Below are 26,997 nucleotides of genomic sequence, written 5' to 3' on the forward strand. Positions count from 1 at the left end.
TGTGAGTGAGTGTGTGTGTGTGTGTGTGTGTGTGTGTGTGTGTGTGTGTGTGTGTGTGTGTGTGTGTGTGTGTGTGTGTGTGTGTGTGTAAGAGAGTGAGAGAGAGAGAGAGGGAGAGAGAGGGGGAGAGAGAGGGAGGGTTTGTGCTATGGCTCCCTATGCAGACTGGCAAATGTGTGTGTGTGTGTGTGTGTGTGTGCGTGTGTGCGTGTGTGTGTGTGTGTGTGTGTGTGTGTGTGTGTGTGAATGTGTGTGAGCGAGAATAGCAAAGAGGGAGGGTTTGTGATGGTCTTCTCCTGTGGCTGTGTGACAGAGAGAGGGAAAGTGTATTGTGAGTTTACTATGCAGGCTGGGAACTGTGTGTGTGTGTGTGTGTGTGTGTGTGTGTGTGTGTGTGTGTGTGTGTGTGTGTTTGTAGTACGTGCATGTACGTTTGCGATGTTGAAACTAGACTGGTAGATCTTGGCAGACTGGCTACTTGAAAAGTAGATCTTGGTTCCAAAAAGTGTGAGCACCCCTGATTTAGACTGTACACACAGTCAGTCCTAACATCACCACTAGACAACCATAGGATACCCCTTACATTTAGACTGTACGTACACACAGTCAATCCTAACATCACCACTAGACAACCATAGGATACCCCTTATTTTAGACTGTACACACAGTCAATCCTAACATCATCACAAGACAACCTTAGTAGACCCCTTACATTTAGACTGTACACACAGTCAATCCTAACATCATCACTAGACAACCATAGTAGACCCCTTACATTTAGACAAGGGTACTACACACAGTCAATCCTAACATCACCACTAGACAACCATAGGATACCCCTTACATTTAGACAAGGGTACACACAGTCAGTCATCACCACTAGACAACCATAGGATACCCCTTACATTTAGACTGTACACACAGTCAATCATAACATCATCACTAGACAACCATAGTAGACCCCTTACATTTAGACAAGGGTACACACAGTCAGTCCTAACATCACCACTAGACAACCATAGGATACCCCTTACATTCATCGCCATGGTGGTGACGTATATTTTCACGAGACACAACACAGCCACAACAATAGCGACATGGAGGAACTTGAAGCTATCGTATACTTTTTCCTCGGCATGTGGTATATTACTAACCGTGATTTTTTGGGGAGAGAAAGAGAAAGAGAGAGAGGAAGCTATTAGTCAGGTTTGTTATATAATTTCGTGGGAATTTTTTGGGGATTTGCTAATCTATACATTTTTGGAAAGGGCATTGTATGAGGAATCAGAAAATATATGTTTCCATTTGCACAGATGTCTGAAAGGCGGCCATCTTGGCATTTAAGAAATGGCCGCCATAATACACACGTTTTGTAATATCTTGGCTTCTAAATAAGCTAGAACATTTTAACTGCTAAACCTACATTTTCAGGGTCAAGGAATCCAATGGTTGTAGTTACAAAGCAAATTTATATATATTTTTTTTTTATATCATCACATAAAAATGTGTAACTTATACTTTAAGAAATTGTCGTTTTTCTATTACTTTAAACACGAAAGTTTAAATTGAAACATAGTGAACCTGACTATATGTACACATAATAAAGTCATGTTTTTTGAACCCTTAAAACCACTGCCTTCACTTGTCTGCTTTATGAACTGTAGTATCATTGTGTGCCGTGTTATTCACGGACAAACACGGTGCCCGGAGGCACCCTTTGCGGGTTAATAACTTTGGTTTACCGTGGGTTAGGATAACAATTCCAACGTGTCCGGATAGGGGAGAGGACAGGGAATCCAAAACCATTTGAATGGTGTCGATCCTACACCCCTATCATGGTCGACAGCGCGGAGCGAATTCCCTGGTAAAACTTTTCTCTGCCCCCGCTGTCAACAGGAGTTTCATCCAGCAGCAAGCGGTGCTTTGCGGGTTAATAACTTTGGTTCACCGTGGGTTAGGATAACAATTCAAACGTGTCCGGATAGGGGAGAGGACAGGGAATCCAAAACCATTTGAATGGTGTCGATCCTACACTCCTATCACGGTCGACAGCGCGGAGCGAATTCCCTGGTAAAACTGTTCTCTGCCCCCGCTGTCAACGGGAGTTTCAACCAGCAGGCGCGGTGCTGCGAGCAGCAGCGGGTGAACTCCCGGTTCATTGAGTTTACGGTTAAAAGCATAACTTCTCGGGGTGTCAGCGCGGTGGTTAAGGGCTCAAAATGACCATATACCGATGGTGAAGTTAGCAAAGGAGTATTGTGTTTCTACCACATTCACAGCCGGTGTTATTCACGGGCAAAGACGGTGCATAATAGCGATTTTTGTGTTATGCTTGTTGTAAATAAATGTTCTATGATGCATTGAAATGACATTAAACTAAGATAATACGATGGTCAGCATAATTTTTCGAATCTTTATTAATAAGCTATTACAGAAACTGTAGTGACATTTTCCAAGAGCGAATGTGGTATTTCAAGATGGCGGTTAGCGAAGAAATCTATGAACATGGGATGACGATTTCCATTGACCAATCAACGGTGTGCAGCGTCACACGTCACACGCAGCCTGGCAAAAAGGTTCCGGGTCTAAATTTGGTTCCTGGTTAAGAAGGGTAGCTAAAGAAGCGACCCAAACCGAGCCGAGGCGACCCGGGCCGACAAATGGAAAAGCGCCAAAGAAGCAGGCCAGTCCGGGTCGACCCCGGGCTGGCCCTGTAATGGAAAAGGGGCTTATATTTGTAACGTTTGATCATGACAACTAACCAGGCACATGCTTATACTCTACTCAAGTTGTAAAAGAAAATCAGGGGAGGTGGTGGATTTTATCTTAAGAGGACAATTTTAGCATCCCCTCGTCAGTGACTTCAGTGTCAGTAACTTGGTAAAAATGTCATTGCATGTGTGCGTGCCCCCTCGCACCTTGAAATAGCAGTAATACCACGTTCATTGATAAAATGACAAAGTATGGAAAGAGGGGGGCGATTTTGACTGTTTTTATTTCAGGGGGGATGCCATCCCCCCTCAACTCGAGTGCTGCTTATACTGTAATAATATAATGGTCTTATTCTTATCAGGTGGTCTTATTCTTATATGGCTGCTCACTCCCTGACACCGGAGAAAATCTAGTATAATTTAGCGCGTGGCCGGGCAAGGTCCGTTGTGGAACGCACTAGGCATGTTGAAGGGGAGATAGACAGCTACGGAGGGATATAAAGAAAGACTGAAATACAATCATAAACATCAGTTCCTTTTAAATCTTGAATTAAACTCATTTTCTCGGCTGATAACAACATCGTTAATTTTATTACGAGCCACTTGCATGAATTACACTAGCAGTGCGGCTCACATGGCTGTAATAACTCCGCATAACCAGTAGGTAATGTGCGTAAGCAAGTTGAATACTCGACGTCGAGCTACGATCGTTTCCACAATCAAATTGACTCACGTTGAAATTGTATAAATCACTACAGTGACGTGGTTTTCTACGTACGACACGGGTAAGATCAAAATTTGATCTAAGCACGTTCTATAAATGAGGCCCCTGCACTCAAAAATAAAATGGACAGCAACTCCTCATCACTCTGCTGCAAATGTAAATCCAATGTTGGTAATATATTTCATTATTTCTGGTCTTGTCCAAAAATCCAAAGCTACTGGACTAATGTTGTTAATGAACTCTCAATTATGTTCAATGTCTCGGTGGGATTGGACCCTAGGTGTCTCATTCTTGGCACTCCGGATCGCCAGATCTCGAATGCCAAACACCAAAGGTTGTTCAACCTCTTAACATTTTCCGCAAGGAAAAACATTCTGCTATACTGGATAAAGGAAGCTCCCCCCTCCAAAAAATCTTGGCATAATATCATAATGGACTGCATTCCCAATGAATATATCACTTGCATGTTACACTCCAAGACGGACAGTTTCTACAAAACTTGGGACCCCTACTTAAAATATATTGGACCTGCCTTGTCATCTTCCTTGCTGCAAGGTTTCCCCTAAGGATTCTTGCTTGGCAAATGTATGCACTATCTGACTCCAGGGTACTCGTTTGGTGGGGTTTTGGGTGGGTCGCTTTGGATGAAGGCCTATGCTAGACGACAATAATGTAATGTAATGTAATGATATCTACGTCCATACCTTAATTCTATTATAAATATATCTGAGCGACATGTTTTGTTTGTTTTTTATTTATTATTGCTTTTATTTATTTTTATTTTCTCCAAACCCCTAGTGCAGGGGTCGGGAACCTTTTTGACTGGGAGAGCCATAAAAGCCAAATATTTCTAAATGTATTTCATTGAGAGCCATATAGTATTTTTAACATATAATAAATTAAATATGTCTTACTTTTAATGCGATTTCTGGTGCTGCATGGTTTTGCTGATGTCCTTGTAGTCTGGTTCATACGTGGTGAGGTTGAGCTTCATGCAGGCGTTGAGGCTTCCATCAGTTAAACGTGAGCGTAGGTTGGTCTTAATGTTCCTCATATGCGAGAATGACTGCTCACATACATATGTAGAGCCAAACATGGTCAATACGGCAATACTAACACGCTGCATTGTGTGGTATGTCACAGGAAGCTCGTTCCAAGTTTTCAGAATCAGCTGGTCTTCAGGTTGAAGTTTTTTCATTTCTGTCCACTTGTGTTCCCTCGCCAGCTCTGCTCGCTGTCGCGCAAGACTTTCCAACTCTCCATTAAGTGTCTTGAACTTACTCATCCACATGTCTGATGCCTTCAGGTCAGCAACTTCCAGCTCAAAGTCTCCCATAGAGACCCCAGGGATGCATGTCAGGTCGATTTTGTCCACTGCACACTCATGTGGATGAGTGATGAACTTGAAAAGACCAGTGCGCGCACGAAATTCTCCAAAACGTGCTTTGAATGACTGCAGGAGATTGGACGTAAAGCCAGCTAGCTGCTGGAGATCCAGATGTTGAGTGGAGTCACTTGCTAAGCATGCATCTCTAAATTGTTGCAGTGTTACAAAGTGCAGAAGACGACCTGTTTCAATGTCCCTGAGAAAGACTTCCAGCTTGCTTTCAAATGCAAACACTGCTTGTTGAAGGGATGAGATTGTATTTCCAATACCTTGCATTTTCACATTGAGCTGGTTCAGATGGCCTGTTATGTCCACGAGATAGTGAAACTGCAGGAGCCAGTCAGTGTTGTCTAGCTCAGGATGCTTGACGCCTTTCATTTGAAGAAAAGTCCGGATTTCACTCAGGCAAGCTGCAAAACGGCTGAGCACCTTTCCCCTTGACAACCAACGCACGTTGCTGTGTAAAAGCAGACTGGGATAATGATTCCCAACTTCTTCTAACAGAGCTTTAAACTGGCGATCATTTAAAGCTCGGGCAACAATGAAGTTGACCACTCGAATGACCAGCGACATCACCTCACCTAGCTCCTGGCCACACGTCTGAGCGCAAAGCGCCTCCTGGTGCAGGATGCAATGAAAACTTAGGATGGCTCTCTTTTCATGTTCACGGAGAAGCGCTACAAATCCTTTGTTCTTCCCCAACATACAGGGTGCACCATCAGTACAGACAGAAATACGTTTATCCATCGGCAGTTTTTTTTCTTTAGCAAACTCCATGAAAGACGTGAATAAATCCTCTCCTGGTTGTCCCTTTCATTGGCAAAACAGCCAAGCTTTCCTCACGCAGTGTGTCACCTGCAGCATACCTGGCAAATATACTGAACTGAGATAGATGGCTAACATCTGTTGACTCATCTAACGCGAGAGAAAAGTATGTCCCGGCGTTTGTCCTTAATTTGTGTTTCCTCAACTTGATTTGCCATCATGATGCTACGATCGTGAACAGTTCTTGCTGACAGAGGCATGTCTTTTATTCGTTTGATTATCTTGTCTTTATTTGGGAAGTCATCAAACAGTTCATTGGCCACATCAAGCATGAATGTTTTGGCATACTCGCCATCTGTGAATGGCTTTCCATTCCTGACTATTGCCAAAGCACCCGCAAAGCTAGCGGAATTCCCGTCACCTTGCTTGGTCCACCCACGCAGTTACTGTTGACTCATCTGCACTCTCCGCTGTAGCTCCTCGCATGCCTTTTTCCTGCTGTCCCCCGCTGGATATTTCGATGCAAATGAAGCATGATGCGTATCGAAGTGCCGCTTTATATTTGACCGTTTCATCGATGCAATTTTATCATTGCATATTAGACATACCGCAGATCCTGCGATCTCCACAAATGCAAATTCCTCTGTCCACGCAGCCTGGAATGCACGGTAATCATCGTCTTTTTTTCTTTTTGCCATCTTTCTCGTTACAAGGGTTGAAGCGTATAAGCTAGTTCACTATCTGATCAAATAGTTTTTTATTTATTCACCTTTACAACGACCTCTAACACTCTCGCGAGACATTGGTTCCCGATCCGGGTCATGGGTCCCGTGAAGAGTCCCGTGAAATTTAACTTCAAAACGAATTTCTGTTTACTTTAAAATGACACAGTATTATTACGCAATATCACAAGTATTTTAAAATCAGTTCCAAACTGATTTTATTTTTTCAACTTTTATTTATTTTTATTTTTTTACTTTTCAACCCAATTGTCTGGGAGCCATATGCCGTCACCGGAAGAGCCATATATGAGTTGATTGGGCTGCCCCGGAGTCTTCACAGTTCCAGTGGTCCTGTCTGGGTTCTGTTGGGGTTTCAACCAGCTCTGGGGTTCTTGCTGTGTATGTTTAATATTGTCCTTGTCGTTGTATTGTTTTGTTTGTGCCCTCTATATAAAATTGAAAACCCCAAATAAAAACAGTTAAAAAAAAAAAAAAAAAGAACACCCCTAATGAAAAGCAGTCTGAGTGTAAACAAACCTTTAAAATACAGTAGTAGTAGTAGTAGTAAACAACACAACATTGAATTTAAACTTACATTTCTAAACCGAACAAGTTTTCTTTTGTAGTTATTTCCAGCCACAATGTCACACTCAGAGACGTACAGGATACAGCTTTTATTGGACAGATGAAAGTCAACCACGCCAAGCTCATTCTCGAAGATGATTTTCACACTTCCTAGAGTCAAAAAAGTAAATGAAAGGTACAATTCTATAGGAAGAAGTTTAGCCTGCAATACATGCTACACCATAAAGGCTTATTCTATCGTTTGTGTTGTCAGGGTCATTTGTGTCCTCCCCCCCCCAAAAATGTAAAGGCTAAAAAAAGTGCTTCAACAAATGAGTAGTGTTGTCTACCCACAGATCAGACAGTTGTTGTCTTATCTGACTCCATGGCACTTTACCACCGAGTCAGACAACCTTCCCAACTCACTCATCAGTTTAACTTTGATCAAAAGGACATGATCATTTGAGGTGTTACTGTTTTTCATCACCTTGATTGGTTGGTCCTGCGTTACTCCGAACTGCTGGGGGTTGTATTTATTTTATTTAACCAGATGTCAATTGAGAATCAATAGGCTAGGTGCACGATCTCCACTACTTCCTGAAAGGCACCTGGCATGAACATATCCTGTCTCACTCTATTGGTTTAATTGATTAATCAGCTGTGCACTGTGTGTTCCAACAGTTTACCGCACAGCTGATTAATCAATTAAACCAATAGAGTGAGACAGGATATGTTCATGCCAGGTGCCTTTCAGGAAGTAGTGGAGATCGTGCACCTAGCCTTTTGATTGAACATCAAAAGTTCAAAGTTGATGGGTGAGTTGAGAAGGCAAGTTACCATGCAGTCGTATCACGTGGCTGTTTGTTTTGACTAGGTTGCTTAGCGAGTTTAACTTCCCCTTCAAACTTTGCACGAGTACTGAGCCCCTCCACTTCTCATTGGCAATGATGTGTCCATAAGGGGGGGACAGCATTTACAAGCACTGCCCTTTTTGTCTCCATTTGGAATTACGAACGAGGACGAGTTTCCTGGGATTAGTTTGCCTCCAGAATTGCATCTGTGTTCCGTGAAGGACAACAGACAGTCCGACTCTGCCCGTCCACCTCCCTCCTCGCTTCAAAATAAAAGCGCCAACGTTAAACTTGTTTTTAGCATTTTAGTATAGAAATAGTTAATATGGATAAAGGAACGACACATTTATATTTAACTTATCTATGGAAATAAACATCTCAATTATTGCTTTTAAGGGTTTGTAATTCTATTTCTAATATCCTAATTCATTTGGTGAAAAACGGCAGGGACTGAAAGTGAAGTTTCTGACGGACGTGAATACATCTATACCGCCATCTGGTGGGCAGCGGAGGGAATACATCTATACCGCCATCTGGTGGGCAGCGGAGGGAATACATCTATACCGCCATCTGGTGGGCAGCGGAGTGAATACATCTTACACCGCCACCTGGTGGCAGTAGAGAACATTACACATTTATGAATGAATGAATGAATGAATGGTCTTTATTGTCATTGCTACAGTACAGGTACCAAACAACGAAATTTAGGAGGGGTGGCTCCCCTGGTGTTAGGAAAGGGGAAAAAAAAACACTTTAAAAAAAAAAATCACAAGAAGGGAAGGAGCTGGTTTACATAAATAAAGGTACACTATCCACTATACTATACTGTACAGATAGACGACTAGGGTTGTCATATTGCACAATAGTGTTATTTCACATTTATTTAAAGTGTCGCAGTTTGCAGGCTTGAAATGTACATGTTTGTGCCTCAGCACTACACCTGATTTTTTCAGTCCAGCAGCTGCCATCAATCCGTCCAGACTGTCCAGGGCCCAGAACCTAGGTCTTTGCTGTGTTCAGGGCCTGGACGGCCCTGTGGTAGAAGCTGTTCTTCAGTCTGTTTGTCCTTGCGGCCAAGGTCCTGAACCGCCTTTTCGAGGGCAGCCTGGTAAAGTGTTCGTACCCACGGTGGGTCGGGTCCCTGGAGATCTTGGAGGCCTTCCTGAGACAGCGTGTGTTGTACAGCTCTTCCAGAGAGGGGAGGGGGGCGCCGGTGATCTTCTGTGCTGTTCTCACGACTCTCTGTAGCGCATTTCTCTCCGCTGTTGTGCAGCTGGAGAACCAGTTGCAGATGCCGTAGGTGAGGATGCTCTCCACTGCGCCGCGGTAGAAGGTCACCAGTATCTCCTGCTTGCTGTGTTCCTTCCTGAGGACTCTCAGGGTGTATAGCCGCTGTTGTGCCTTCTTGATGGTGGCTTTTGTGTTGTCCTTCCAGGTCAGGTCATCCCGCATGTGCATCCCCAGGAATCGGAGGGTTGAGACTCTCTCCACGCTCTCTCCGTCGATGAGCAGGGGCTGGATCTCGGACTTTTTCCTCCTGAAGTCTACGATGATTTCCTGGGTCTTTGACTTGTTCAGCAGCAGGTTGTTAACCTTGCACAGCTTGCTCAGTTGCTCTACCTCATCCCTGTACGCCGCCTCGTCCCCCCCCGAGATGCATCCCACCACGGTGGTGTCGTCTGCAAACTTTACGATGGAGTTGCTGGGGTGGACGGGGGTGAAGTCGTAGGTGTAGAGGTTGTAGAGGATGGGGCTTAGCACGCAGCCCTGGGGGGACCCAGTGCTGAGTCTGAGGGCTGTGGAGGTGTGGGGGCCCACCCGCACCCTCTGGGGGCGGTCGGTCAGGAAGTCCTTGATCCATGCACATATAGAGTGTGATAGACCCAGGTCTAGTAGTTTGGTCACTAGCCTGTCTGGAAGGATGGTGTTGAAGGCGGAGCTGAAGTCCACAAAGAGCAGTCTCGCGTAGCTGTTTCCCCTCTCCAGGTGGGATAGAGTGGCGTGGAGAGTCGTCGCGATGGCGTCCTCTGTGGACCTGTGGGCTCTGTAGGCGAACTGGTATGGATCCAGGTTGGGCGGGAGGCGTGTGAGTATGTGGGCCCGGACTAGTTTCTCGAAGCACTTCATGATGATTGGTGTGAGTGCCACCGGGCGGTAGTCGTTTAGGCAGCTCACCGTGCTTTTCTTCGGGACTGGGATGATAGTTGAGGTTTTCAGGCAGGGTGGGATGGTGGCCTGGGACAGGGACTGGTTGAAGATGTTGGTGAAAACCCCGGCCAGCTGGTCGGCGCAGTCCCTCAGCACCCGTCCCAGGACGCCATCCGGCACCGAGGCTTTCCTGGGGTCCACCGCCTTCAGCACGCGTCTCACTTCATGCTCTGTGAGGGTGAGGCTGCTGAGAGCTGGAGAGAGTGGTGTTTGTGTTGTGGTTACCTCCGTTCGCCCCTCGTCGAACCGGGCGTAGAAGGTGTTCAGCTTTCCCGCCAACAGGGGGTCGTCCTCTGCGGCTGTGAGCCTGTTGGCTCTGAAGTTTGTCATCTGCTGAACCCCCTGCCACATCCGCCTGGAGTCGTTGCTCAGGAGGCATTCCTCAATCTTCTCTCTGTGGTCTGCCTTTGCCGCTTTGATTCCGCGCTTTAGGTTAGCCCTGGTGGTGCTGTACAGCGGTGTGCTCTTCCCTGCGAAGAAGGCGTTGTCCCTCTCGTTGATCAGTTTTTGGACCTTCCCAGTCATCTATGGCTTCGTGTTGGGGTAGACCCGGACCCGTTTGTCCACGGTGACTGAGTTGGTGCAGTTCACTATGTGGTTCAGAACCGACGACGTGTACTGTTCCAGGTCCTCATGCTCATATTCCTGCCATGGGGTGTCATTTAGGCAGATCTGCAGTGGAGCAGTTACCTACCCGATCACTTCGATAACCACGTTGCTGATGTGGATGACGCCGGTTAGCTAATTCCGTTGGTTGATTCTACCTGGACGACAAACACACAAAAAACAAAAACTAATCCATATACACTTATACTTACACTTCAACTAAAACAGGTACGAAATTCATACAAGGATTCATACAGGATTCATACAGGATTCATAGGATTCATACAGGGAAGCAGTGGCAACGGGTTAGCTACAGCAAGTAGCAGCTCGCTGTGATTGACCAATCACATTGCAGGTGATCCAGTCAGGTCTGTGTTCGGTGCGTTGGACTTCTTGCTCAGCGAACTTTAAGAAGGTACAAAACTAGTGAAATTGCTAAGCTATCACGATTCAAAAAGGCATGTGCAAGCGAATTATCTGCTAGCTGAAATTATAATTAGCCAAGAAAATCTCCGTTTACCATATTAGTTTATTACCAGACTGCGTTTCTCGTGAAGTTATTAGCTAAGCAGGCTAACCGCACATGCTTAGTTATTTTATTGAGCAAAATCATAAAATGCACGACTATAACTAACTATTTTAACCATTATTATATAGCTTATAGATTTGAAGAACACACCAAGCTGAGTTTGTTGCTGTGTTGTGGAAGCTAAGCTCAAAGCAAGTTTCAATTATATGGAATACAGCCACGTGCTATATTCTTTGTTTTAACTTGCAGTTGGCCAAGCTGTTGGAGGTTTGAACGATGCTTCACATATCCATTTTGAAGGTAATTATTTCATCATTGCATAAATGTGTAGTGTTAATAGTGGCTGATGTCGGTTCAAGTTCTGACCTTGTTAGAAGAAGAATGAATGTTTTATTTGCCATGCAATCAACTTGTCAATCAATTGTTGGAATTTGGTATTTTTTGCTCTAGGCACAGGGTCAGCAATAGTCGGCTCCCCTGGAGCAATTAGGGGTTAAGTGCCTTGCTCAAGAGCACATGCAGCTCCCTCATGAGGCGGGGATCGAACCAGTGACCTTCCGATTGATAGCCGGCCTCTCTAACCACTAGGCTACCGCCTTCCCCATACCATATTGTTACCTTGCATCTTTGAGACCTAACCTGTATAGTTGACTTGACATGCTCTCTATCGAAGGCTGAGAATCCGTTCTGTCTCTGGGGCCGGATCGTGAAGGGACCAGGGATCGAACCAGAGAGTCCAAAAGCTTATGAAGACCTGCAGGTGAAGATGAACCTCTTCTATCATGAGGTCAACCAGGATGTGCAGAAGATAAAGCCTTCATCTATACACGAAGGGCAGGTAATGACTGTGAACTGTTGCACACATTCTCCATCTACCTGTTCTGGAGACATTTTCATGGTATAAGAAACACATTTTTGTAGTTTCTAGTAAACGTATGCCTGCATTTCTACATGGCTTAGCTCAGTGGTTCTCAAACCTCTCCTCGGGGCCCCCAGCCACTCCACATATTTGGTCTGTTCCACCACCAGCACACCTGATTCCACTAATCAAGTACAAATCATAATCGCTTTGTACTTGATTAGTTGAATCAGGTGTGCTGGTGGTGGAACGGATCAAATATGTGGAGCGGCTGGGGGGCCCGAGGAGAGGTTTGAGAACCACTGGTTTAGCCCATGCATGACTTGAATGTGGAGGTGAATAGGGATGGTGATTGATAAGATGTTATTGATACTAGGGATGCCCCGATACCGTTTTTTTTTGCCACCGATCATCTATGAGCAATATCTGCCGATATACTGCCAATACCGATATTAAAAAAATATAAATAAAAAAAATAAAATAATAATAATAATGAAGATTTGTGTTTTTAATTAACACATAATTAACATTAATCTGGTGTAGTCTAAAGAAATATGGATTCAAGAATACAAATAGTGAATTAAATAACACATTATTTATTTATTACTAGGCTGGAAAAAAAGAAACAAAAATGACCTTATTATGTCTTGGAACCGCTTTGCATTATTGCAAACAAAATAAATAAATAATATGAATTCAATCAAAGCTTGTTTTCCATGGAGAGTGGCTCATTTAGGTTATTGAGCATGCGACTGTTATGTAGGACACTGTGTTTTGGTGTTTGCGACGTCACTAAAACTACAAACACACCACGGAACGGTGTGGACCTCAATTCTTTCATGCCTCTGAAATATAACATTGGCGAAGAGGATGGCTGAGTTTTCACTACCAACACCGGCACCTTTCTGGTCTGTGCTCAACGAGCCTCTGATTCCATGGGGTTGAAGGAGCACAGCTGTCAACGATAATCAAATCATAACAAGAAAACACACTAACGTAATCACAACAAAACACACAATAAAGAGATGCATCTCTGTAACTCAAATAAACAGCAAAAATAGGCAAAAGGTAGCAAGCTGCACACCACTGCTGCATAAAAGATATAATTCAAAAGCAAACTAAGTCACATCACACAAATACATACTGATAATATTAAACTATGCATTTTATTTTGCGTCATTCTGCGGAAACCTTTATTTTCAACTACACTGCACGGGCGAAGGTCCTTGCATGATAAACCCAGCGATAGAATAGTCGTAGCCCGCAGCTTGTTTCTCCCCTCAATTTCTTTTTTCAAACATCGATATTTGGCGACGTGAACTGATAATTGTATCACAAGAGGCCGTGACACAATAATTGCTGTATCGATATTTTGTCCCAGACAAAGAAACATTAACACATTAGTAGCACTATCTGGCACAGAGTGCAAAGTATCAATGGGTGCATTATTATTCAGTGTCCTCGTAGAGGACCAAGACAGTGGAGGAGATTATGGACTTCTGGAAAAAGGCTCCAACTCACTCTCCACTGGTCATCAATAACTCCCCTGTCACGATAGTGGATGAATTCAAGTTTCTGGGCACTACCATCTCCAACAAACTAAAATGGGATAACAACATCACCCATTTAGTGAAAAAAGGCCAGCAGCGTTTGTTCTTCCTCCGTCAGGCGTCAGCTGAAGAGACTTCACATCAGTCGTCACATCCTGGTCCAGTTCTACAGGGCCGTCATAGAAGGCATCCTAACATCTTCCATCACTGTCTGGTACGACACTGCGTCTGCCCGAGCCAAGGCCAAGCTACAAAGAGTCGTAAGGACAGCTGAGCGGCTCATCGGCTGCCCTCTGCCTCCCATCACAGACCTCCATAGCTCCAGATCATTGAAGAGAGCACGCAAGATTGTGGCTGACCCCTCACATCCAGCTCACAGCTTGTTTGAATTACTCCCTTCTGGACAGCGGTACAGGGCCATCAGGTCAAAAACATCACGCCACTTGAACAGTTTCTTCCCCAAAGCCATAATAACCCTCCTCAAAACTCCTGATCATTGCACCTTGCACTTAACATGTTTTTGCACTAAGTTGTTATTTATTCACTCGTATATATTGTGTGTCTTGAGTATTGTTGTGTTGTCGGCTTGTTGTTTTATGTACTGTAGCTTTTTCCACTTGGAGAATACCGTGTGCACTGCACATGGCGAATAAAGTTGAATTGAAATGAATTGTGGCATAGCCTGAGCGCTTGAATACAGGGGCGGCGCTAGGGGGTGGCTACTTGGGCTCAAGCCCCGGATGTTTTCTGAAAAGCCCCGAATGTTTTACTTAAAAAAAAAAATGTAAAAAAAAAATCTCGTGAGTAACGTGCAGTACCGGAGTCCAACAGAGAGGCAGCAGCTGCGCGACATTAGCCTGCGTACTGCGTAGCCTGCCCTGCCCTGAAGAAGAAGTGATCTCATTCAGTGCCTGACTTGCAAAATTGTAAGGATGGATATCCCAAAGTTGTTTTCAACAAAACAAGCGCCAAGAACTGTTGCAGCAGCAGTATCAGCAGCTGACAACAATAACATCACCAGCAGTGATGACATAGATGATGTTTCAGGTTTGTGAATCTTATTAGAAAGGTGACTGACTCACTGACACTACTTTTCCGGTTTGCTAATGCTAGCTGGCTATCATAACATAACGTTATGTTATAATGAAAATGAAACATAGCAAGGTACTGTTACGGTACATGGTAAGAAATCAAACAAAGGATAATACTTATACAAATAAAGTGAATAACAGGCTGATAGTCTTTGATATCTGCACTCTGGTTGACTGAGTAACAAGTGAAAAAGAATGATGTAACGTTAATGTTACAGCTAGTAAACCACATTAAGTATGCCCTTATGGTAGTATGTATGTATACAGAACATGACTCAAATCTATCCTAAGATGTAACGCTAACTAACTAAGTTTGTTTAATGTCCCAGGGGGGATTTGATTTCACAGTACTATACACAGGCCAACAATACATGTAATATATCGTCATATAACACAGGACAAGACAATCAATACAATATAAGTGGTGAGCACAGAGTCTGCCCTGATATACATACTGTAACATAACTAGCCTCAGCCCATCAATTATGTAATTCTATACAAATATAAATGATGGTGACTGACAGGGGGAGCTACGTGTGCTGACCTCCCTCTGTGCCCAGAACCACCACAATTAGTTTGCTTCATTAAAGGGTGTGAATGTATATGTGTTCTCCAGTGCCTTTTGTCCGCTTTAAGGTGGTGGTAAGTTGAAGGTTGAAGGCAAAATTTTCCGGCGCGCTCCGCGCGCACATTATATTCTCCCTCTGGGCTAAGCCCCGGATCTCCTGCGATCCTAAATCCGCCCCTGCTTGAATACTGTCTTTTTTGCGACTAAATAAAACGTTACACTTCGGATACCATAGATATTACACACAGTAGATGCCTCGTGCACGACGATAGACAGTCAGACGCATCGCGGCTACATACAGCCGTGTCCAATGAGGTATCTACGTTTCTATATCTACGCCGGATACTACACCACAGAGTTTGACGCATGGGTTTTTGCAACGCGCAACTGTCAGAAAAAATATGCCGGCGTCGATAAAACAAAAGAACAGATTCCAGTTCTCGATTCCCATCCCTATGAATGACCACAGCTCTTCTTCCTACATGAGATGGAGAACTTGCAGGGTATCCGCGGTGTCTTGAAAAGTATTAAAAGTTGATAAATCAATTTTGGGAAAATTAAGACCCTTAATAAGTATTACAAAGTCTTATCACGATTTTATGAGGTCTTGAATTTTGTAGGTATTTTTCTGAATTAGACTATGTCCAAAGAGTTTGAGTCCTAAAAACCTTAAGTAAAAGTTCGTGAATTTATTCGTTTTATTAAAAAACGAAGATGAACCGGACATTCTGTTGTATGATAGTGGTCTAGTCTATTTCAAACTAAAACAGTTAAGTTAAAGGTGTTACTGATGTAAACGGTTACAGCTCGAAGTGGCGGTGAGGTCTGGAAAAATATTGACAAGGTCTTTAAAAAGTCTTAGAAAGGTATTGAAATTAACCTCAAGATTCCTGTATATACCCTGACTTGGGTCTACTGTGTTGCTCCCCCAGGTGTGTGTGGTGTACGTCTCTGGCCTGAAGAACTGGTGCAGAGCCATAGTGGAGTCCCTCTTCCTGGGTACCGTCGGCAGTCAGGCCATGTGCTTCCTGGTCGACCACGGAGAACACACCGTCGTCTGCTCAGATGAGTATGTCTCGACTCTGCTACTGAAACAATACAGGACTAGAAGAACAATGCGTTGCTGTAATCAGGGTTCCCACGGGTCCTTGAAATCCTTGAAAGTTTGTGAATTTGAGGGGGAAAAAATCAAGGCCTTAAAAGTATTTGAAAATTGAGATGGGTCATTGAAAGTGCTTGAATTCCTCTCTCTCTCTCTCTCTCTCTCTCTCTCTCTCTCTCTCTCTCTCTCTCTCTCTCTCTCCCCCCCCCCCCAAAAAAAAAAATATAGGTAACATGTAGAAGGGAATAAAACAACCATACTAGTTGCTACGGTTAATTAGTTAGATTTGAAAACCGTTCATGGTCATTCCTATTACGGTATATAAATTCTCATCTAGATCTGTCTCAAACTATGCTGTGGTGGGCTGCAAGTAGGGATGCACTAGTATGAAAATTCAGGGCCCTTACCGATTATTCATAACACAATCGGCCAATACCCATACAGATTATTTGTTACATTTACATTGTTGGCTTTTAGCCGGCGCCTGACATTGACCTAAGACAAGTGACACTGCACTCTGCAACGCTTCGGGTTCAGGTGGTGAAACGGGGCTCTGATCTAGAGTCAGTTTACCATAGCGTAATCATTATGTAGGAAAGGGCAAAACTGATCTTAGGTCATTATGGGTAAATTGGTCTGACAGGCCATCAGAGTTGGAAAGACCTCCGGAGAGAGAGGCTTCAGATAGGCCTTCACTGTCTTAATCTTAACATAATCTCAGTTTACAGCATGCTTTGCCCAATCCATCCCAGCTGGCTGTTATAATCACTTTCTCACTCAAAAAACAAACATGAGATTAAAACGGATCAAATGATCTGACAAATAGGTTTGTTAATGAGCAGGAGCAGATTACTGCCTTTCAGTAGTGTGTGTGTGTGTGTGTGTGTGTGTGTGTGTGTGTGTGTGTGTGTGTGTCTGGCATCTCTGGACCTATGAGCATTTTGCATCCATTGAATTTCAGAAACTCACCCTTTTGACCACGTACAAGGCTCATTCAGTATGGAGGACCAAGTCTGCCAAAATTAACAATAAATATATAGACACATAAATGAATGTATGAACAAATACACATACAAATACACACAGTATAACGCAATACATTTCTATATGTATTTATTCTTTTCCACATTTATTCTTTCTTTTCCACATTCATTCTTTCTTTTCCACATTGTTTTCCACATTCATTCTTTCTTTTCCACATTGTTTTCCACATTCATTCTTTCTTTTCCACATTCATTCTTTCTTTTCCACATTCATTCTTTCATTCTTTCTTTTCCACATTCATTCTTTCTTTTCCACATTTATTCTTTCTTTTCCACGTTATCAGTAATGTATGCAAATATCTGGGGGCGTATCTTGCATGTTGTCCACGCCCCTACGCATTTTCATTGGTTGATACCGCGCGTGACGTATGAAAGCAGCGACGCTGTTATTACCACAGCCTCTTTCTCCCTATAATTTCCATGGAATCCCAAACTATGTCTATGACATCCCAAGCTATTCCCGTGTTGTCCCCTTTCACACATGTCGGCAATGGTCTATACTAGTCCATCAGCACTGTATGGGAGAACTTGGTGATAACCACAATACCAGTTGACTCAATTAGACATATACGCTCTGGGCTATGCGCGATGCAAGACAGCTGAGAGTGTCTCCACTGCGTTTATATCACAAAATGTAAATTTGATAAGTAAAAGTAAGCTAGCTAAGTAAGTTATCTAGCTACTATGACTGGAAACGAAGTACTATCCAGTTAGAATTATAGAAGATCTAGTTGTGTTTTCCTGCTGGTCTCGCTGCCTGGGTTTGAACAGACTTGTGGTGACTAAAAATGGCTTTCCACCCAAAAAAAATAATATATGCCATATATATGCGATATATCATACCTCCACTATGATTCATATGCCCTAACCCTTTTTTTAATTTTAAAAACATGCTATGATTGGAAATTAGAGTGTCTGCTCTCGGCTGAGGGCTTCATCACGTCTCGCCCAATATCAACCAATGAAAATGCGCAGGGGCGTGGACAACATGCTGCATACATTACTGATAAAGCATACATTACTGATAAAGCATACATTACTGATAAAGCGAAAGACAATGTTGTTTTCACCTAGCTATTCACATAGAATAGTTTGTCTTTGTCATTGTCAGATGTGTATGCCAATATAGGGGCGTATCTTGGACGCACTCTACGCATTTTCATTGGTTGATACTGCGCGTGACGTGGTAAAGCACTCAGCCAAGATCCAGGTACCAACACGGCCCAACCCTGCTTAGCTTCCGAGGTCGGACGAGATCGGGCGTATTCAGGCTAGTATGGCCGTGAGCAACAGTACCATGACCCAAAGCATCCATAAGACCCAGCCTGGAGCATTGTTGTTGATGTAACTTTATTAAATATGCGGGATAAAGCACTCTATTTGTGGGTAGAATATGCACAAGGTGTCCTGGATGAAGGGAGAAGTGTGTTTCAATGAATTCTAACTTTATTGGGGGCATATGGCACTCTATATGGGGGTAAAAAGTGAATTGGAACTGCTCTCATTCGATGGAGGCCTCCATAAATGGGTAGACGCTGCACTCTTGTGGGTGAAAATGGTAGTGACAGCCCAGCACAGCAAAGCATCCATAAGACCCAGCCTGGAGCATTCTTGTTGATGTAACTTTATTAAATATGCGGGATAAAGCACTCTATTTGTGGGTAGAATATGCACAAGGTGTCCTGGATGAAGGGAGAAGTGTGTTTCAAAAGAGTACCTGAACATTTCATTACCATCTGGGTGGGCAAATTCTAGATGTGATTTTTTTATTCCTATACATCCCTAGAAAAGTCTGGGAAAATGCCTATTTTAAGTAGATAATGTATAATTTGTATATTTAAACTTAAAAATTCTGAAAACAATAAATGTACCCATCCATGGGTTTGACCTTTCATCTTTTTTTTGTGGACCTGAATGCAGGACACTGAGGCCGAGGCAGATGAAAGGTCAAACCCATGGATGGGGTACATTTATTGTTTTCAGAATTTTTATGTTTAAATATACAAATTATACATTATATATATAATTTGTATTGTAATCTGTAAAATATACAGACTTTTCCAGAATAAAAATCTAATCAGTAAAAACTAATCTAAAACTAATCTAAGCAAGCCTTTAGAATATGGATAATAACACATACAATACATACAAATCTTACTTACTCCTCTTACTGTAGGCTATTGTCTTTAAATAATGTGTGCATATAATGCACTTTGAATTGCCCTTGTCGTATGAAATGTGCTATACAAATAAACTTGCCTTGCCTAAACCCTTTTGGAAGGTTTTGTTTATGTCCAGGTTTCACACATCTCTGTAGTTACATGTTCAGTGAGTGTGTCTAGTTGCTGGTGACCGCTAGGACCATAGGCAGATGCCTTGTTGGTAAGTAATTTGTTCAAAGCAAAAAAACAAATAAAGTGTGTGTTTACCCCCTCAAATAAATTAACTTAGCCCCAGTCAGATCCATATTTAGAGGTAAGTTACCTCAGGTAACTTTAGCTAGAAAGCTAGTTTAGAGTTAGTGGTAATGTTTATCTAGCTAGTTACTAAGCATCCTTATTACATTTATTTTGAACTTATATTCTCAATTGACTTTCACATTGATCTAATTACAGTTTTTCCCAATTGCTAAAACACAAAAGCCAATTCTCTAAACCAAATGACCAGTTCTCTAAACACATTTAATAAAACTAGCTCCCATTTGCCAAAACCATAAACACATTTCACATGAAGACACAATTCACAAAACACAACCCTCCTTTTCTCATAAGTCTAAACACATTTTGTCTTGCTAAAACACAAGTTGCAAAAAACTCTGCTCAAATTCTCAAATTAAAGCTCATGTGATGCAAAATGCTTGCCACAGTCAGCAAAATTTGAACACAATGAACACACCTAGCTTCATTCATTAAACATAACGACTCAAAATGTAAGACACTTGTTGCAAATGATTGGTGTGTGTGTGTGTGTGTGTGTGTGTGTGTGTGTGTGTGTGTGTGTGTGTGTGTGTGTGTGTGTGTGTGTGGGTGGTATAGTTCCATAAATAAATAAAAAAAACATCACACCCTGAACATTGTTTTCAGTGAGTATTGTTGTGTGTAATGGATCCTCTGTAGTGTTTGCATTGAGTTGTGATACAGTACAGTAGTGTACATGTTACGGTACATGTGGGAATACAGTACATGTGGGAAAACTAGGGTTAGGGTTAGGTGCTAGGGTGCTAGGGTTAAGGTTAGGGTTAGGATTAGGGGTAGGGTTTACATTTTTGCAGGCTTTGAGCAGCTGTTTTGGTGTGAAAGTTTGAGTTTTGAAGACAGAAGGTGTGGTTTTGCTTATGTAGCTTTAGAAAAGTGTGTTGTGTTTAGAGTTTTGGGAAAATGGAGGGAAGTTTTGTGAAATGTGTTTTAGCAATTGAGAAAAACTGTATAATCAAAGCTGTAAAGAAAATACAGGTGATGAACAATAATAGAAATGAAAGAACCAAACTAAGATTGTTTTCGCCAATAGCTATGAAATACATCTCTTAAAAATGTCTGCAAATGCTGAATCACAAAACACGGACGGAATGTACACTATTTGTGTTCACTGTCACTGTCGAAATACAGTATTATGTCTGAAAAATCTCAAATAATTCTGAAATAACACTGGCTACAATTGTGTGTGCATGGTTATGCCTGTCTACACAACACATGAAGCACAGAATGTGACAGTGTGTGTACCTCAAATGTACTTTTTGAAGTTGCTGCATACTTTCTGTACAGAGCAAGAACATTAAGAAATGGTCACATCTAATGTCTTCCCTGGCAATGCATCTAGTCTATTTCATTTCATTGTATATATTCTGCTAATATTTTCTAGACATGTCAATATGATTACTGCAAATAGTGAAAATACCACCGCTCATCCATTATCAGACTTTGCTGAGGTGCTGGAACTGAAGAGTGTCAATAGAGTGCAAAATAACAGTCACTCAAACACTGTGCAAAAAAACTTTTTATTGTGAGCTTTCTGTCATATATGATAGGAATATGATTACTGCAAAAATGCACCAAATCATTTTGTTTTGAACGTGTTCTTCACCGTTTTGAACACAGTATGTTAACAATGAAAAAATGTAAACTTTGTCGCTTTTACCACGTCACGCGCGGTATCAACCAATGAAAATGCGTGGGGCATCAACCAATGAAAATGCGTGGGGCGAGGACAACATGCAAGACACGCCCCTATATTTGCATACATTACTGATAATCGGGGAAAGAATGAAAGCATGAATGTGGAAAAGAAAGAATGAATGTGGAAAACAATGTTGAAAAGAAAGAATGAATGTGGAAAACAATGTGGAAAAGAAAGAATGAATGTGGAAAACAATGTGGAAAAGAAAGAATGAATGTGGAAAAGAAAGAATAAATGTGGAAAAGAATAAATACATATAGAAATGTATTGCGGTATACTGTGTGTATTTGTATGTGTATTTGTTCATACATTCATTTATGTGTCTATATATTTATTGTGAATTTTGGCAGACTTGGTCCTCCATTCTTCTTCTTCGGCGTATGGGTAGTTGTTTTTCCTCTCCACTCCACCAGGCTCGGGGCCGAGGGGCTACCCTTTTACCACCCCGAGACCTGGTTGAGGGGCTCACCCGGGCTATATTTCTGGACACCCCTCCAGAAGCCACGTCATCGTCTCGTCATCTAATACCGACAGACCATGCATCCCGTTGGGTGGGTGGTACACCGGGCAATCCAGGATAATATGGTCTGCGGTTTGGTCCTCTGCGCCACACTCGCACGACGCATTTGGGGCCAAGCCCCATCTGTGCATTGATGAGCGGAAACGCCCGACGCCGGTCCGGAGACGATTGAGCCTCACCCAGGATAGCCTTGGCAAGTCCATCCCGAGGGGCTCAGCGCCGGCGACTGGGATGTGGTCGCGGAGTTTGGAGGTGTTAGCCTCCCACTCCGCGCGCCACATATAATCCGCCCATCCTGCCGCACTGATGTTGAGATCTCTGCATTGCTGCCTGAGATCCTGTGCGGCAGGCACAAATGGGTGTCTCGACTTGAGACGCCGGGAGGGCTCCGCTGTTATAGTGAGCCTATCATGGAGCAGATGGTTATTAAGCTCCGCGGCCCGGCAGGCGAGACGTGCTGTGGCTCCCATGCGGCGGAGGCCTGCGGGCTGGATGCCTGCTAGGATGGGAAGGTTGTCCACGGGGGTAGGACGCAGGCATCCTGTCACAATGCGCAAGGCTTCGTTTATAGGCGAGTCGATGAGGCGGGTGTGGGCACTGCGACACCATACTGGGGCGCAGTATTCACTAGTTGAATAAACGAGGGCTAGGGCTGCCGTGCGCAAGGTCCTTGCGCCGGCGCCCCAGCCCGAGCCAACCAGTCGCCTCATCAACGCCACACGAGCTGTTAACTTCTTGCGCAGTGACTCGAGGTGTCGGCGAAACGTGAGCGTCCTGTCCAATGTCACGCCGAGATAGATTGGCTCAGCGGAACATGGCAGGGGAGTTCCATCTAGGTGTACTCTAAGCTCACGTTTAGCCTCCCTGTTGTTAAGGTGGAAGGCAGCCGACACCGTCTTTGCCTCGCTAAGCTTCAATCTCCATTTCCGGAAGTATGCCACTAGTGTCTGCATGTCCTGGCTCAGAATCCCCTCCACAGACTGCCAATTTCCAGCAGAGTACACCACTGCGAGGTCGTCTGCGTAGGCGTACTTCCGCGAGAGTGTGTTGGGCAGGTCATAGGTATAGATATTATAGAGGAGGGGGGCCAGGACCGATCCCTGAGGGACGCCGTTCTTAAGGCGTCGAAGCCTGCTTAGCTGTCCGCGACCGGTGGTGAGGGTAAAGCTGCGGTTACGGATGAGCTCCATGATCATTCTGACCATGTGCCTGTCCGGCAGCAGGCGGAGCAGCTTGCAGGAGAGGCCGCAATGCCATACGGTATCGTAGGCAGCCGTCAGGTCTATAAAGACGGCCCCGGCCTTCTTTTTTGCCGAAAAGCAATCCTCGATGTCTTGAGTCATAAGGGTGACTTGATCTACGGTCGACCTCCCTAATTCAGAGGAGCAGAATGTCTGGGTTTACGGACCTTTCAGAGAGAATTCACGCTGGTTTTTAGTTACAACAATCAGCCACCAGTGTTTATTAGGATCTATTGTCCAAGACAGTATTTTCCTTCGGTGAATTGATCACATACAGACATTAAGAAAATATTCCTAATCAAATTATCATGCCAGGTTAGATATCGCAATATCGGTTTGAACAATCAGCCATTTCAAAGCATTCGGCTGATCAATTTCCTAACCATTATCGGCCAATACCGATTGCTGCCCAATTAATCAGTACATCCCTAAATATATAATGATTATGACATTATAATTGTCTCCAAAGAACCCTTCTATTTCTTTCTCCAGGGTCCGAGCCCCGTTGGAGAAGTTTCTGCAGCTGCCCTTCTGGGTCAGGAAGTTCCAGCTGGCTGGTATCCAACCTGTGAGGCTCCAGGTGTCCATCTACGAAGAGAAAGCTGAACTAGTGTAAGGGTTGACTAACTACTACACTAGTGTAAGGATTGACTAACTACTGAACTAGTGTAAGGCTTGACTAACTACTGAACTAGTGTAAGGGTTGACTGACTACTGAACTAGTGTAAGGGTGACTAACTGCTGAACTAGTGTATGGGTTGACTAACTACTGAACTAGTGTAAGGTTTGACTAACTACTGAACTAGTGTAAGGGTTGACTAACTACTGAACTAGTGTAAGGGTTGACTAACTACTGAACTAGTGTAAGGGTTGACTAACTACTGAACTAGTGTAAGGGTTGACTAACTACTGAACTAGTGTAAGGGTTGACTAACTACTGAACTAGTGTAAGGGCTGACTAACTACTGAACTAGTGTAAGGGTTGACTAACTACTGAACTAGTGTAAGGGTGACTAACTACTGAACTAGTGTAAGGGTTGACTAACTACTGAACTAGTGTAAGGGTTGACTAACTACTGAACTAGTGTAAGGGTGACTAACTACTGAACTAGTGTAAGGGTTGACTAACTACTGAACTAGTGTAAGGGTTGACTAACTACTGAACTAGTGTAAGAGTTGACTAACTACTGAACTAGTGTAAGGTTTGACTAACTACTGAACTAGTGTAAGGGTTGACTAACTACTGAACTAGTGTAAGGGTTGACTAACTACTGAACTAGTGTAAGAGTTGACTAACTACTGAACTAGTGTAAGGGTTGACTAACTACTGAACAAGTGTAAGGGTTGACTAACTACTGAACTTGTGTAAGAGTTGACTAACTACTGAACTAGTGTAAGGGTTGACTAACTACTGAACTAGTGTAAGGGTTGACTAACTACTGAACTAGTGTAAGGGTTGACTGACTACTGAACTAGTGTAAGGGTTGACTAACTACTGAACTAGTGTAAGGGTTGACTAACTACTGAACTAGTGTAAGGGTTGACTAACTGCTGAACTAGTGTATGGGTTGACTAACTACTGAACTAGTGTAAGGGTTGACTGACTACTGAACTAGTGCAAGGGTGACTAACTGCTGAACTAGTGTATGGGTTGACTAAATACTGAACTAGTGTAAGGGTTGACTAACTACTGAACTAGTGTAAGGGTTGACTAACTACTGAACTAGTGTAAGGGTTGACTAACTACTGAACTAGTGTAAGGGTTGACTAACTACTGAACTAGTGTAAGAGTTGACTAACTACTGAACTAGTGTATGGGTTGACTAACTACTGAACTAGTGTAAGGGTTGACTAACTACTGAACTAGTGTAAGGGTTGACTAACTACTGAACTAGTGTAAGGGTTGACTAACTACTGAACTAGTGTAAGGGTTGACTGACTACTGAACTAGTGTAAGGTTTGACTAACTACTGAACTAGTGTATGGGTTGACTAACTACTGAACTAGTGTAAGGGTTGACTAACTACTGAACTAGTGTAAGGGTTGACTAACTACTGAACTAGTGTAAGGTTTGACTAACTACTGAACTAGTGTAAGGGCTGACTAACTACTGAACTAGTGTAAGGGTTGACTAACTACTGAACTAGTGTAATATTTGACTAACTACTGAACTAGTGTAAGAGTTGACTAACTACTGAACTAGTGTAAGGTTTGACTAACTACTGAACTAGTGTAAGGTTTGACTAACTACTGAACTAGTGTAAGGGTTGACTAACTACTGAACTAGTGTAAGGCTTGACTAACTACTGAACTAGTGTATGGGTTGACTAACTACTGAACTAGTGTAAGGGTTGACTAACTACTGAACTAGTGTAAGGTTTGACTAACTACTGAACTAGTGTAAGAGTTGACTAACTACTGAACTAGTGTAAGGGTTGACTAACTACTGAACTAGTGTAAGGTTTGACTAACTATTAAACTAGTGTAAGGTTTGACTAACTACTGAACTAGTGTATGGGTTGACTAACTACTGAACTAGTGTATGGGTTGACTAACTATTAAACTAGTGTAAGGGCTGACTAACTACTGAACTAGTGTAAGGGTTGACTAACTACTGAACTAGTGTAAGGGTGACTAACTGCTGAACTAGTGTATGGGTTGACTAACTACTGAACTGGTGTAAGGGTTGACTAACTACTGAACTAGTGTAATGGTTGACTAACTACTGAACTAGTGTAAGGGTTGACTAACTACTGAACTAGTGTAAGGGTTGACTAACTACTGAACTTGTGTAAGAGTTGACTAACTACTGAACTAGTGTAAGAGTTGACTAACTACTGAACTAGTGTAAGGGTTGACTAACTACTGAACTAGTGTAAGGGTTGACTAACTACTGAACTAGTGTATGGGTTGACTAACTACTGAACTAGTGTAAGGGTTGACTAACTACTGAACTAGTGTAAGGGTTGACTAACTACTGAACTAGTGTATGGGTTGACTAACTACTGAACTAGTGTAAGGGTTGACTAACTACTGAACTAGTGTAAGGGTTGACTAACTACTGAACTAGTGTATGGGTTGACTAACTACTGAACTAGTGTAAGGGTTGACTAACTACTGAACTAGTGTAAGGGTTGACTAACTACTGAACTAGTGTAAGGGTTGACTAACTACTGAACTAGTGTAAGGGTTGACTAACTACTGAACTAGTGTAAGAGTTGACTAACTACTGAACTAGTGTAAGGTTTGACTAACTACTGAACTAGTGTAAGGTTTGACTAACTACTGAACTAGTGTAAGGGCTGACTAACTACTGAACTAGTGTAAGGTTTGACTAACTACTGAACTAGTGTAAGGTTTGACTAACTACTGAACTAGTGTAAGGGTTGACTAACTACTGAACTAGTGTAAGAGTTGACTAACTACTGAACTAGTGTAAGAGTTGACTAACTACTGAACTAGTGTAAGGGTTGACTAACTACTGAACTAGTGTAAGGTTTGACTAACTACTGAACTAGTGTAAGGTTTGACTAACTACTGGACTAGTGTAAGGGTTGATATTGGTCTTAAATCACTGTAATTGCAATTGTGCTATTAGATTTGAATTGTGTGGTTATTACGGATCCTTGAGAGCTTACGTTTTCATTCTAGACCGTCAATGGGACAGCTCTGCTACTCGCTATCTGCACAACCTCTTACAAGGTAAACTAATGTTGTGTCCATTGCAAGATAATTCTGTAGCATTGTAAAGATAATTCTGTGTCATTGTAAGATGAGAAGTGT

The 26,997-nt window shown here is 42.9% G+C and overlaps 1 protein-coding gene across 1 annotated transcript in view; it reads left to right on the forward strand.

Annotated features, from left to right (window-relative positions):
• LOC308150379 (putative ATP-dependent RNA helicase TDRD12) overlaps nt 1-26,997 on the forward strand; it is a gene marked incomplete at both ends in the record, with an annotated part of 70,075 nt that overhangs the window by 3,598 nt on the left and 39,480 nt on the right. The window contains 3 exons of the mRNA XM_080523219.1: nt 11,741-11,905; nt 16,068-16,204; nt 23,707-23,826. Of these exons, the coding sequence (XP_080379345.1) occupies nt 11,741-11,905; nt 16,068-16,204; nt 23,707-23,826 (422 nt within the window). The remainder of the gene's footprint in view (nt 1-11,740; nt 11,906-16,067; nt 16,205-23,706; nt 23,827-26,997) is intronic.

This window comes from Nansenia antarctica, assembly GCF_963989245.1.
Source record: "Nansenia antarctica genome assembly, chromosome: 2".
Lineage (NCBI taxonomy): Eukaryota > Metazoa > Chordata > Actinopteri > Argentiniformes > Microstomatidae > Nansenia > Nansenia antarctica.